The sequence below is a fragment of the Zalophus californianus genome, chromosome 14, assembly GCF_009762305.2.
Source record: "Zalophus californianus isolate mZalCal1 chromosome 14, mZalCal1.pri.v2, whole genome shotgun sequence".
NCBI classification, from domain to species: Eukaryota; Metazoa; Chordata; class Mammalia; order Carnivora; family Otariidae; genus Zalophus; species Zalophus californianus.
Window position 1 is genome coordinate 68,430,706 of NC_045608.1, and position 12,661 is coordinate 68,443,366.

General features: G+C 49.5%; 1 protein-coding gene across 8 annotated transcripts in view; it reads left to right on the top strand.

Moving 5' to 3' along the window:
- Positions 1–12,661, top strand: part of CTIF (cap binding complex dependent translation initiation factor) — a 288,471-nt gene that overhangs the window by 85,224 nt on the left and 190,586 nt on the right. For all 8 annotated transcript variants that reach the window (XR_003516957.2, XM_027576486.2, XM_027576491.2 and 5 more), the window contains one exon: positions 4,071–4,142. Coding sequence is in view for 7 of the 8 variants with exons in the window: in XM_027576486.2 (XP_027432287.1) it covers positions 4,071–4,142 (72 nt within the window). In the remaining variant the exon portion in view is untranslated. The remainder of the gene's footprint in view (positions 1–4,070; positions 4,143–12,661) is intronic.

Genomic DNA, 12,661 nt, shown 5'->3' on the forward strand with positions numbered 1-12,661 from the left:
TTCGCGCTTAATTCCTTCTTGGGGCACAGGAAAGCTGTGCACCGCTGGGCCACACAGTCCCTTCTGCAACCACTTTGCCCAGGGGCCTGCCTGTATGCAGCCCTGACTGGGTCTCTGCGGTGGGTTTCTGCAGACTTTATCGCCTTGCTTGCTCTCCTTCACACAGATCAGCTCCTCTGCTTGCTGCTTGTCTGTACCATGCTCTCAGATCCATTTCTTCATTTCCATCTCTGCCTCCACTGCCAGTGGAAACCTGGACGCTGGACTCAGAGTCTCCTGACCCGCTCCCCGCCCCGCCCCCATCCGGGCTAGTTAGCCTTCCCTAACACAGCTCTGATGACGCCCTCCCCTAGCAGGGTCACCCCCTTCTTCTGACCCGAAAAGTCTCCAGGTGCCTTGACCAGAGAGAGTCGTGCTTGCTGCAGTCGGCCTCTGAGCTGAAGACTGTCCCACTGCCTGTGTCCATGCCCAGCCTCGCGCTTCTCCGGGAATCCCCACTTGGCCATTTTCCTTCCCCACAGCCCCCTCCCCCGGCCCCCGGCCAAGGGCATAGCTCTTCCTTCTCTCAGCCTTGCCTTCCACCTGGCATCGCTGTATCAGACAGCTCGCCTCTCCCACGAAGGGAGGTGCTTATTGCAGGTCCTACACGGGAAGCGCCCAGGAAATGTCTTCTGGTTGGAGGATACTAAGTTAGGGATGACTTTGACAAAGCAGAGCCATCTCTCAGGAGCTTGGAACCGCTCTCGGAAAGCCTAACCAGGGGGTGAGGTTACCTCTGGCAGTGTGTGAAACCTCAGCCTTCTCTCTGCTTGCTTGGCAAGGGGAGCCGTTGAGCCTCTCCACCCTGCTTGCTGACCCCAGGAGTGTGCCCACCCACGATTCACTCCTCCAGGAGATGTCACACAGGTGCTGTGCAGCTGGGGGTGACACCTGGGATGGGGGGAAGCCTTTCTCTGCAAGGCTGTCCTAGGATGGGATGGAGGGTGCGTGATCCCAGCCAGTACCAGCCGCGGGCCTTGGCCACCCTCTACCCTGTCATGGAAAGGAGCCCCAGCCAGGAAAGGAGAAGCCACTGCAAGGGTATAAAACAGAAGAATTGTTTTTATGGTAGTTTAAACACTTTATGCACATATGTACATACATATGTGTATCTGTATATATCATTCAAAAAATATGTATGTATACATACATATATGTATTACTTATTTTTTTGAAATTATTTTAATTAAACTTAAGGCAAAGGTATAAACATAGTACAGCGTGTTCCCATGGACCCGTCCAGCTTCCCCTAATACGAACACCTTACATCACCATAGTACAATAATGAAAACTAAGGAATTAACATTGGTATCATGAGACTTTATTCAGATTTCACCAGTTTTCCCACAAGCGTCCCTTTTTCTGTTCCAAGATCCAGATTTGCATCCAGCTGTCATGTCTCCGTATTCTCCTCCAGTCTGTGCACCCTTCCTGGGTCTGGTTTTCCATGACCTTGACTTGAGGAGTGCTGGTTACTTGTTTCATAGAAAGAAAATCTTCCTGATTAGATTGAGGTTGTACATTTTTGGCAAGAACACTTCAGAAGCAGTGTGCTCTCTTGAGCACATCATACTCGGAAGTCCATGATGTCGGTAGGCTTCGTTATGGCCAGTGTTATCCCCCATCTCTTGGTTGAGGTGGTGTCTGGTGGATTTCTCACTTTCCTTCATATAATTAATTAATACATTTATTATAATTAATAATTGATATAATTAATAAATATATTGGGGGAGATGCTTTGAGACTGCAGATATCCAGAGGGAATGTAATCCAGGCAATTGGTAACCCAGATGATAAAAGAGCTGAGAAGTGAAATAAGCCAGATATCAGCAATCCCAGGAAGCCAATCCCACCTCCAGGCCTGAGGTACAAAAGGAGGAGATGGTGTTGCCAGAGCCTGGGAGTCAGGGTCATGCACAGAAGGCCTATCTGGTGAGGTCTGGAGCCATGAAGGAGACCCAGTCCCTGCCAGCAGGGCCCTCCCTGAGGCATAGGGAGAGGGGAGAAACCAGCACCTTGGCTTCTTCCTTCTTTCTGCTTCCCAGTGGCCGAACCGAGCTGGAAGCCAGCTGACACAGGAGGCTGGGAATTGTAGTCTGCAGGGGTCAGCTCCTCGGCAGTGCCCAACAAGGATGGGCCAGACATGGCTATTAGGACACACTTGCCCGGGACTGCTGCCCCACTGTTTCCCTCGAGCTGTGCCATCCGGTATTGTAACCACTAGTCACGTGTGTCTCAAACACTTGAAATGTGGCTGGTCCAATCGGACATGTACTCTAAGTAGATTTCAAAAACTTGGTGTGGAAAGAAGAATATGAAAGATCTCATTAATATTGTTTTGGGGCACCTGGGTGGCTCAGTCGGTTAAGAGTCCAACTCTTGATTTTGGCTCAGGTCATGATCTCAGGGTTATGAGATCGAGCCCTGCATGGGGCTCTGCGCTCAGCGAGGAATCCGCTTGAGATTCTCTCTCCCTCTCCCTCTGCCCCTCCCCTCCCACACATTCTCTCTCTCTCTCTCTCTCTCAAATAAATAAATAAATTTTTTAAAATAATGTCTTGTATTAATTACCTGTTGAAGTGATCATATTTTGGATATATTGACATAAAATATATTATTAAATTTAAGTTAACCTTTTCCTTTTAAAAATCTGGCTGCTAGATCATTTTAAATTACCTCTGTGGCTCCTATTTGTGGCCCTCATCTTATTTCATTTGGATAGGGCTGCTCTTATACAGGCCTGTGTCAGCAGCGCTGCAACAAAGGTCATGCCCTTGACCCACAGTCAGGAGGGTGTGACCAGCTAAGGTTTTATAACACCGGGACTGCACTGGCCTCGAGCCATTCACACTCAGTCTGTTTTGACCAAGTATGTCAAATAGAGATATTGGGCTCCTCTGCTCTTCGTGTGTTGGTGTGGGTCAAGGTCGGTGTTCAACATTAGCCTAAGGGGCTAGCTAACATTTAACGATAATTAAAAACACCACCATATGGCTCGATGACACCTTACAGAGGAAAAGCTGTACTGTTACAACTACTTAGTATCTCTACAGTGTTGGGCACCTGGGTGGCTCAGTTGGTTAAAGCGACTGCCTTCAGCTCAGGTCGTGATCCTGGAGTCCCCGGATCGAGTCCCACATCGGGCTCCCTGCTCAGCAGGGAGTCTGCTTCTCCCTCTGACCCTCTTCCCTCTCGTGCTCTCTATCTCTCTCATTCTCTGTCTCTCAAATAAATAAATAAAATCTTTTAAAAAATATATCTCTACAGTGTTTTTGTACGTTTACAGAAGTCCTTCATTTCAACCTTGCAGTCAGCCAGCCTTGCTGGCCCTGTGTCGTAGATGACCAGACAAAGCCTGGGAAATGCATGGATTTCAGCGGCTCTCAGACTTCTGGTGCATCACTAGGGGAGTTTGTCAAAACACAGCAGCTCAGCTCCACCCTCACTGAGGGTGGAGGGTGGGGCCCAGGGACCCCTGTGCAGCAGGTTTTGGGGGAATCTCATGCAAGTGGCCGTCAGACCACATTTTGGGGCACCCCAGGTCTCTGAGCTCTTGAGGAGTGAGTGCTGGGACTGGGCTGGAGCCAGGCTTCTGATGGCCAGTCTGGGGCTCTTCCTGTCAGCCCACGGGTCCATTGTCCCCTGGAGCTGTGTATACGGGAAGATCCACACGTATATGCCTCCCCTCCGAATCAGGCAGTCAGACGCTGTGCTGGTTGTTCAAAATACAACCACTCTGTGTCCTGTGTGGTTGACTCTGGAAGGTAGCTGGGCTCGATCACTCTGGTGGGCTTAGGTGAAGGGAAGTAACTGCCTTCCCCAAACATACACCAGAGGGGTCACCTCAAGGTGGAATTTGGAGATGCCAAAGTGGACCCACTGGTAGGGAAGGATTTGCCTTTGAAAATGGCCAAGTAGGCTTTTATCCTGGCTCTCCTGCAGAAGGGCAGGGCCGTCCCGGCAAGGCCCCGGCAGGGTGAAGGCAAGCCTATGTGTCCAGCCATCACTGACCACTCCTTTCTCTCCTGCAGTGGGCAGCAGACCACGGTGAGCGGCTAGACAGCAGCTGTCCCTTCTCCCGAGGGCGAGGCCCCCCGCAGCAGGTAGGGAACCAGCTCCGTGCTCCTTCGGGGGTGCTCACGTGTCTTGTCTGTCTGGGTTCCTGGGCTGGCTCGTGACTGCTCTCCTGAGCCATGGTGATAAGGAGAGAGCAGGAAATAGAGAGGAGGGTTGCGGTCTGCTCTCTGGGAAGTTCTCCCCGAACACCCAGCCCACAGTGAAACACTCCCTCCTCAAAACACATAGATTCCTGAGATTTTTTTCGTCATTTGATGATTTTTGCCTCAACATCTGCAAAAAAACTGCATGTCCGTTGAGAGGAGAGTGGATAAATGAGGCATGGAATAGTAGATGGCAGTAACACGAATGACCTTGGAGGTTCGCCCATCAGCGTTGGTGATGGATCCCACAAACAGTGGGCCTCCTAGAGTTTGGGTGCTGGAGGGGCACTTGAGATCACTTCTGCTCCAGGTTTGCAGAGGACCTGGAGAGGCAGAATGTGGGGGTGAGGGGTCAGTACCCCCCCACCCCCGCCGCCAGCCATCTAGCTTCCTGTTCCCGGCTGGAGCCCGCTGCTTCTGTCCCTGCTGCTTGCCTGTGAGATCCCCATGGGGCACCCACACAGGTGTGGGGTGTGAGGCCAGGAGGAAAGAGGCAGCTGCTCTGGTGACCCTCAGGCCCCGTACACCCCCTCCTGGTCACCAACCTAGTTTTGCTGATACCTGCTTCCCTGGAAGACCATGGGACTGGAGGCTGAAAAAAACCCATCCATCCCCAGCGGTCAGCCCAGCCTCATGCTGTACCTGTCCAGAGAGATACGGGGAGCCTTTATTGGCTCCTGCACTCACTTGCTCCCAATTTCAGAGCAGCTACATTCACACATTGCCCTGAGCCCACTTGCTTGTGTCTGACTTCAAGCCCATGGCACTGATTAAATCAACTCATCTCTCTTTTGTCCTAAGCGAAGATGGTCAGTGGCCTCAGTTCTAGATCTTTCGTAGGCTGCCAGCCTTTGTACACCATGGTGTGGGGGATAGCTGCCCTCTCACACTACAAGACGTGTGTGTGTGTTGCATTGTTTCTTGGGCAGGAGGCCATAACGAGAACCCTGGGTTGGGGCTGTGGGTCAGGGAGGAGGCAGGAGACCCAGGTTCTCCTGTTTGCTCTGCCACAAACTTCGTAGAAATTATTTTCGTCCTCAGCTTCCTCCTATAAAAATCAGAGAACTCGATGGCCTCTGAGGGTTTGTCTAGCTTCTCTATGCCACTTTGTAACTGAAGTCCCCGGAGGTGTCATGACCTGACCCAGCTGGGACTTGAACCCAGGTCTCTCACCTGCCCCTCCCCGTATTTGGGCCCTTTTCCTTGCTTGACTGTAGTAGGTGTCCTTCCATGGAGGACTGTTGTCCCTGCCACTAGACTGCCAGTGCTTGGTCAGGAACCCCGTGTTATCCTCCCTAAATCCTTCCAGCCATGGCCTGAGGCCCAGCACGTCAGGAGCACTGTCTGCCAATTCCCTACGTAAAGACTCCTTTAACTCTTCGCTGGCAAAGGCGGGCTTGGATCTGGGGACTCAAGAACCAGAAAGTTCCCGGAAGGGGTTGAAATTCTTAGACAGGGGACATAAGTGGCTGATAAATGAGAGACCAAAAAAGTAGCTCTCTTGTTATTTGGTCGGTAGGTATCTGGTGCTGGAATCTTCCCAGAATCTTCCTTTTTTCCTCTCTCTCTCCCTTTATCACCTTTTCTGGGCCCCCTCTTCCATTCTCTCTGGTCTCATTCTCTTGTCGCTCCCAATAGGATTCCAGGGGGCTGAGGATGACTTGCGCTCCCACTTGCCCCTCACCTGCCTCCCTCACCCCACGCTGTCCTTTCATGGCCAGGTTCACAGCCCTGGAGGACAGTGGGTGGGGAGTCGCCCAGACCGTAGGCTAATGGAGCAGGCCTGGGGGCCAGTGGGATGGGGCACCCTGGCACCACGAGCACCAGCTGACCCCCCAGTCCCACCTTCAGGAAGCAGTTGAACAGTTGGCTTGGGTAAGCGGGGTTAGACAAAATGAATGCAACTGAATTTAAAGAAGAAATCATAAAAGGCGCATATTTGATCGTTTCTTGGCAGGTGGAACTGAGACATAGGTTCATTATGGAGGAAGAACCCCAGGAAGGTAGAGATGGGGTCTGGTTAAAATAAACCTGGCTCAGGGCGCCTGGGTGGCTCAGTTGGTTGAGCGTCCGGCTCTTGATTTTGGTTCAGGTCATAACCTCAGGTCATGGAATCGAGCCCCGCATCAGGCTCTGCACTAAGCATGGAGCCTGCTTGGGATTCTCTCTGTCCCTCTCCCTCTGCCCCTTCCTCCCCACTCGCTCTCGCTGCCTCCCTCTCTCTTAAAAAAAAAATTTTTTTTGAAATTAAAATTTTAAATATACATATAAAAAAACCTGCCTCTCTTCACTGATGTGCGCAGAGGACGAGGCCTTTTTGGGAGGGGTCTCCTGGGTCACAAATTCATGTTCAATCAAACTGTTCCACATACATTTGGCTATCCCCTCAGCCAGCTGGTCTACCCTGAGATGAGCGCTAGGGCTGCCTCTATATCTCTGACCACCCCTGCCTAGGGCTTTGCACACAGTAGTCACTCGGTTAAGACTCCTGAGACTGCACTGAGTTGGCCCAGGTCCAGTCCATGCAGTCAGTCTCTGGTGGACTCTGTTCCTCTCGCCACCAATTTTGCTGAGCTTTCTGAGGTCATTGGGATGGTGGAACAGCTCTGCCACCCCACATTCACCCCTAGGGGAGAATTTCAGAGGGAACTAAAGGTAGATTGAAATGGGTGGCTGGCTGAGCTGGCACTCCCCCTTAGCCACATGGGCCCAGGAAAGTGGGGACCAGCAGGAGGATGCTGAGGTTCTGCATTCTGCCCAGGGAGCTCTGTGCGGCAGGTCACAAACCGTGCCCTGAATGAGTAGCCCAGGTGCAGGCACCATTAGGGGATTAGCTGTGCACTGGGATTATATATTTTGTTATTTCAACTGATGTAAGGAGAAGGGGAAGGGAAAAACCCTTGCCCTCTGTGAGCCCTTCCAGAGACACAAAGTGGGTATAACCTAGGGCAGGCTGAGTCCCATGAGATGAGAGGAAGGGACTCAGAGGAAATTGGGCTATCTACCTGCCCACAATTGGGATTCAGCCGTATTGGGGAGTATTTGGTGTCCTGGCAGCCTCTTTCCAAGAGAGCTCATCCATCACCTAGTCACTTAGGAAGTTGTAGTCGTTTCCAGCTTTTCACTGTAGTAGGGGAATCATTGTGGAGATGATTTACAGGAAAGTAGCTGATCGGAAAGAGTGCAACCTGGTGCATTTAGAAAACGTCTCAAGGTGCCAGCATGGGATTTAGCATTCAGGGAAGAAAGCCAAAGGCATATGGAAGGTTGTGTGAGGTCAGGAGCTAGCAGCTCTTCTCTCTCTGCACAGAAGTGCCAAGGGAAGAAAATTAATGTGCACAACAGCAGCAGAGCGTCTGATTAGTCCTTGAGAAAGACTCCCTGACTGAAGAACTTGTTGGCCTGCAGTGTTGGCTGTTGAGCGAGGCAATGAAATCTTCACTGGGAGCCTGATGGGCACACTTCCTTATCGGGCAGTTTCATGCGGAGCCCTGGGAAAGGTGGGGGTGTGTTAGAAGTGATGTCTTTGAGTCCTGGCCAATGGCCTGGGGATCCCACATTACCTGAAATGATGAGAGAAGGGCATTCCCCTGTGCCATCATGATGTCCGCTAACAAATGGAGCCTCAGGAAGGAGTGAAAAGAGTCTTGTGCCAAGGGTCCAGAGAACCAGATGTTGATCCAGGTGTGGCACACATTTCAGCACCTCTTCTGCAAAATGATAGATTTCTCTGAACCTCTTTGGAAATCTGTTTCATTGTTTCTGCGTCTCCAGAAATGGCCAGTTGGATCTAGATAGCTGCTAAAAGTAGCAGCGTCTGGATTTTCCTAATTTCTCCACTGTTCCCTTACCCTCCCTAATACCTGTGCTAACCTGCAGCTGGGTTCATTCTAGATGCCAACATTGACTTAGACTCAAGAGATGGCAGGTGGTAGGTGGAGGTGAGCCTCAAATACATGGCTTACCTCTGACCCATAGGAAAGGGTAAAAGGAGTTTTCTGCCAGTCATCTTGTTGCCCTCGGTAATTATAGTATTTGGTTCCGTGCCAGTTAAACTCATTAATACAAATGATATCTTAGTAGAAGTACCTAGATTTTTACTCAGCCTCTGTGGATATTTAAGAAATATCATGTTCATGGCACTTCTATTTAGTCAGTATTTATTGAGTATCTGCTGTGAGCTTGGCAGACACAGATGAGCTGGAGCCTTTGGGCTCATTACCTGTTTGTGGAGTAGAGGCTACTTAACATGGAGGATATACAAGGCACTCGGTTAAGTCCCCCAAAGATATTTCCTGACCACAGATACTGTGGTCATTCCAAAGTGGTCCTTTTGGTCTCTGTGGGTAGAGAGATGCCGTATAGGACATGAGACCTGATCTGTGCTCTCAGGAATGGTTAGGATGCTTGACCAGACAGAACGGAAGAGAGAAGAGGGTGAAGAGAGAAGAAATGGTGTTCACAAGGCTTGAAGTTGGGTGCAATATTGGGATGTTAGGGCAGCAGGAGAGAGTACACCTGGAGTGGGTGGTTTGTGTTGGGGTTACAGGAGTATTGGGAATGAGGGTGGTAGATGCGGCGCTGTCTGTGCACTCAGCTGAGATGCTGGAACTGCTGTCCAACCCCACCCCTGCTTGTGTACCTTGTATATCTTCTGTTGTCTCTGGTGTTCCATCCAGGTAAAGTCTGTCCCCTTGTATCAGTCAGGATAGCCTAGGTCATGCTGCAGCAACAAACAGCCTTGAATCTCGGTAACCGTAAACAACCCACCCAAGACCCAGCTTGATGGAGCAATTGCCATTCTCAGCAGTCACCGGGATAGAGGGAGGAGGACCACTGGAGGGTCTTGCAGTGGCAAGTCAACACTCCAACCCAGATATAATACACATCACTTCCCCTCTTAGCTTGTGGCCTAGAACCGGTCACATGGCTCCACCCAATCATGAGCACCCCACAAAGTATAATCCTACTATGTGCCTGGAATTCAGGAAGCCAGAACTATTTGGTGACTGGCTAGAATAACTATCACATGCACCGCCTCTAATAGAAGCTCCCCAGGAGCTGGAGCTGACCTCTTCCTCCCACATCAGACCCAGAGCCCCTAAAACATCATGGGCTCTCAGGATGACCAGGAGCTCAGAGGTCACCGGATCCAACCCCTCACCCGTCAGTGCAGGAGCCCCCTCATATGGCTGTTGAGATGCTGGACATTTCCAGTAATGGGGAGCTCACTCCTCCAAAAGGCATCTCAGAACATTGTTAGGCAGCTCCATTGATTAGAACGTGTTTCTCTGATTTAGCCCCAAACCACCTCTCCAAGCTCCAGCTGATGGTTTTAGTTTTACCCCCTTTGTCCACGGCTGTTTAGTCTCTCCCATAGCAGTCCAGCATGGCGAGTGTGTGTTTTAAGGTAAATATCCTCATTCCTGCAGCTGTTTCCCTTTGTCATGGTCGAGTTGGTTCGTTCCTCTGTTTATTTATTGGTTTTTTCACACATTGATCCTATCAGCACGTCATCATGGAGGGCAGCTTGCTGGGAAGAAGAATGGTGAAGGTGATAGGCGCAGTCTCTGTTTACATAGAGGTTAGAGAGGAAAGACAGACACTTACACTGCAGTGCTGAGATGTCTGGCACATGACCTGATGGTTCTTAGGTCCTGTCCCATCCTACGGACTATTATTCCTACTAATAAGCCTCCCCGAACCGAACACAGTCCTGTTGGCATGATCTGATTCTGCAGACTCTGGTGCTGCCAGCATGTGAGCTTCTGTTTTCCAGAAGATACCACCTATCCCTGTCCTCAGGGTGCCTTCTGGCTCCAGCTCACCTGAAGGAACCAGGCTACAACATTTAAAACAGTAGCGATGGTTGATTTGTAGGGAAACAGTCAGCAGCCATCCATTGAGCCCCTGCGGTCAGTAGTATGAGCCATGTGGCATGGACTCTGTCCTCAGAGAACCTGGAATCTGCTTAGAGAAATAAGACTTTCTCCAGTGGAAAAGCAACAGTCCAGAGCAGCATGGGAATACACGCAGGAGTGGGGCCGGTGTCTGCGGGGGACCTTGCAGTGGGCAGAGGAGGTCAGATGCACAGGCATGAGAGCGGAGGTGCCAGGCTGTCATGGTAACAGCACTGGACTGAGAGCAAGGAGACATGAGTTCTAGCCTCTGTACCTCTGACTTAGTATACAATGGTGAGACACATCATCTTGCAGTAGCCTGTTTCCCTCTGAAAAATGAGATGATCTAGACTTAAGGCCATCAGAATATTTTGTTAAAAATATGGACCTAGATTTCTGCTTTGGGAAGATGGAGTAGATGTTCGTTTTTATATTCCTTCTGCTAAGGACAACTAAAATCCTGGACATTCTGTGTAAAACAAACATAAGATTCTGAAAGGTAGAGATAAGAAGGCAGACCAGCTCGGGTTTGGGGGACCCAAGCAAGGACACAGTCATGACTTCCCTGGGTTTCCTTTTTACAGGTTTGAGTGCAGGTTTTTGTGTGAACATAAGTTTTCATTTCTCTGGGATAAACACCCGCGAGTAAAACCAGAAAGTAAAACACCTAAGAGTAAAAACATTCCAGACTTGGGGCCAAAGAAGGAGGTAACCAGGAAATGGCAGTGGACACAGATTTTTAAAGTCCCAATAAAAGTCTGTGCTCTCTAAGCAAAGGTCCAGACAAAGGGCAAACTATCAAGATAGAAAAGTTTTAGACAATAACTGCTCTACTCCAGCCAAGTAGCACACAGCAAAGTGTGGCCCCACCCTCACCCACACCAGCAAAGACCCACTGGGAGTCTAGACTGCCACTCTCAGAGGGTTGTAGTGAGCCCTCCCGCCCCTCCTGGGGTGGTTGTCAGAAAAGGCCAGGCAGGAAGCTGAGACTTCCATCCCTGCCAGCTCGTAAGTAGGACCCCTAGCACTCCATGGCATTATTAGAGACCGTGTGGGGGCCTGGACTTCCACCCCCACTCAGCAGCTTTGAGGCACCCCTTCTCTCCCTGGTGGGTTCTGTCAGAGGAAATTTTAATAGAAAACTGGACTTCCACCGTTGCCCAGTGGTAATGAGACCACCCCCATGGCAGGGTCCCTGGGGACCCTGTGGAGTCCTAGAACTCCCACCTAGAATTCCCACCTCCTAGCCGTGATAAGTGTACCCCCGGACTTCTGCCTCCACTGGGAGTACTGAGGCTGTGCCCCCCGCCTTTCCCTGCCAGAGTGTTATCACAAAAAGCCAGTTAAAACAGAAGACTTAAATACAGTTCAGGGTCTCATAACATAACATGGAAGTGTCCTTATTGCAATAAAAAAAATCATTTGTCTTACTAAGAACCAGAAACATTTCAAACTAAATGGAGAAAAGACAATCAGTAGATGTCAACACTGAGATGAGAAATTGGACTTTATCAACATTAAAAACTTTGCTCTGGGAAAACCCCTGTTCAGAGGATGAAGAGACAAATTACAGAGAGGGAGAAAATTTTGCAAAACATGTATCTGACAAATGGACTAGTATCCAGAATATATAAAGAACTCCCCAAACTCAGCATGTAAAACAATGCAATTAGAAAATGGACAAAAGATATGAAGAGACATTTTTCCCTGAAGAGAGAGGATGTACAGATGGCAAAAAAAGCACACAAAAAGATGTGCAACATCATTAGCTGTAGGGGAAATGCAAATTAAAGCCACAATGAGAGGTTTCACACCTATCAAAATAGCTAATTTTAAAAAAATAGTGACAACACTGAATGCTGGTGAAGATACAGAGAAATTGGATCACTCATACATAGCTGGTAGGAGTGTAAAGTGGTACAGCCATTCTGGAAAACAATTTGGCAGTTTCTTAAAAAACTGAACCTGCAAATACCATATGATCCAGCAGTTTTACTCCCGGGTGTTTATCCCAGAGAAGTGAAAACTTATGTTCACACAAAAACCTGTACTCAAATGTTTATAGCCACTTTATACATAATAGCCCCAAACTGGAAACAACCCAGCTGTCCTTCAACAGGTGAACAGTTAAAAAAAGCTGTGGCAATCAGCAGTAAAAAGGAGTCAGCTAGTGACACATGCCATAACCTGGGTGAATCTCCAGGGAATTATGCCGAGTAAAAAAAGCCGATCCCCCAAAGTTGCGTACTCTGATTCCATATATATAGCATTCTTGAAATGGCAAGATGATAGAAATGGGGACTAGGCTAGCTGTTACAGGGATTAGGGAAGGGAGGGGCAGAATGAAACGGTTTGGGTACAAAAGGGCAGCAGGTGGGAGCCTTGTGCTGATGGAAATGTTCTGCATCTTGACTGTATCAATGTCAATATCCTGGTTTTACTACTGAGCTATATTTTTACAAGTTTCCCCATGGGGGAAACTGAGTAAAGGGTACAGGGGAT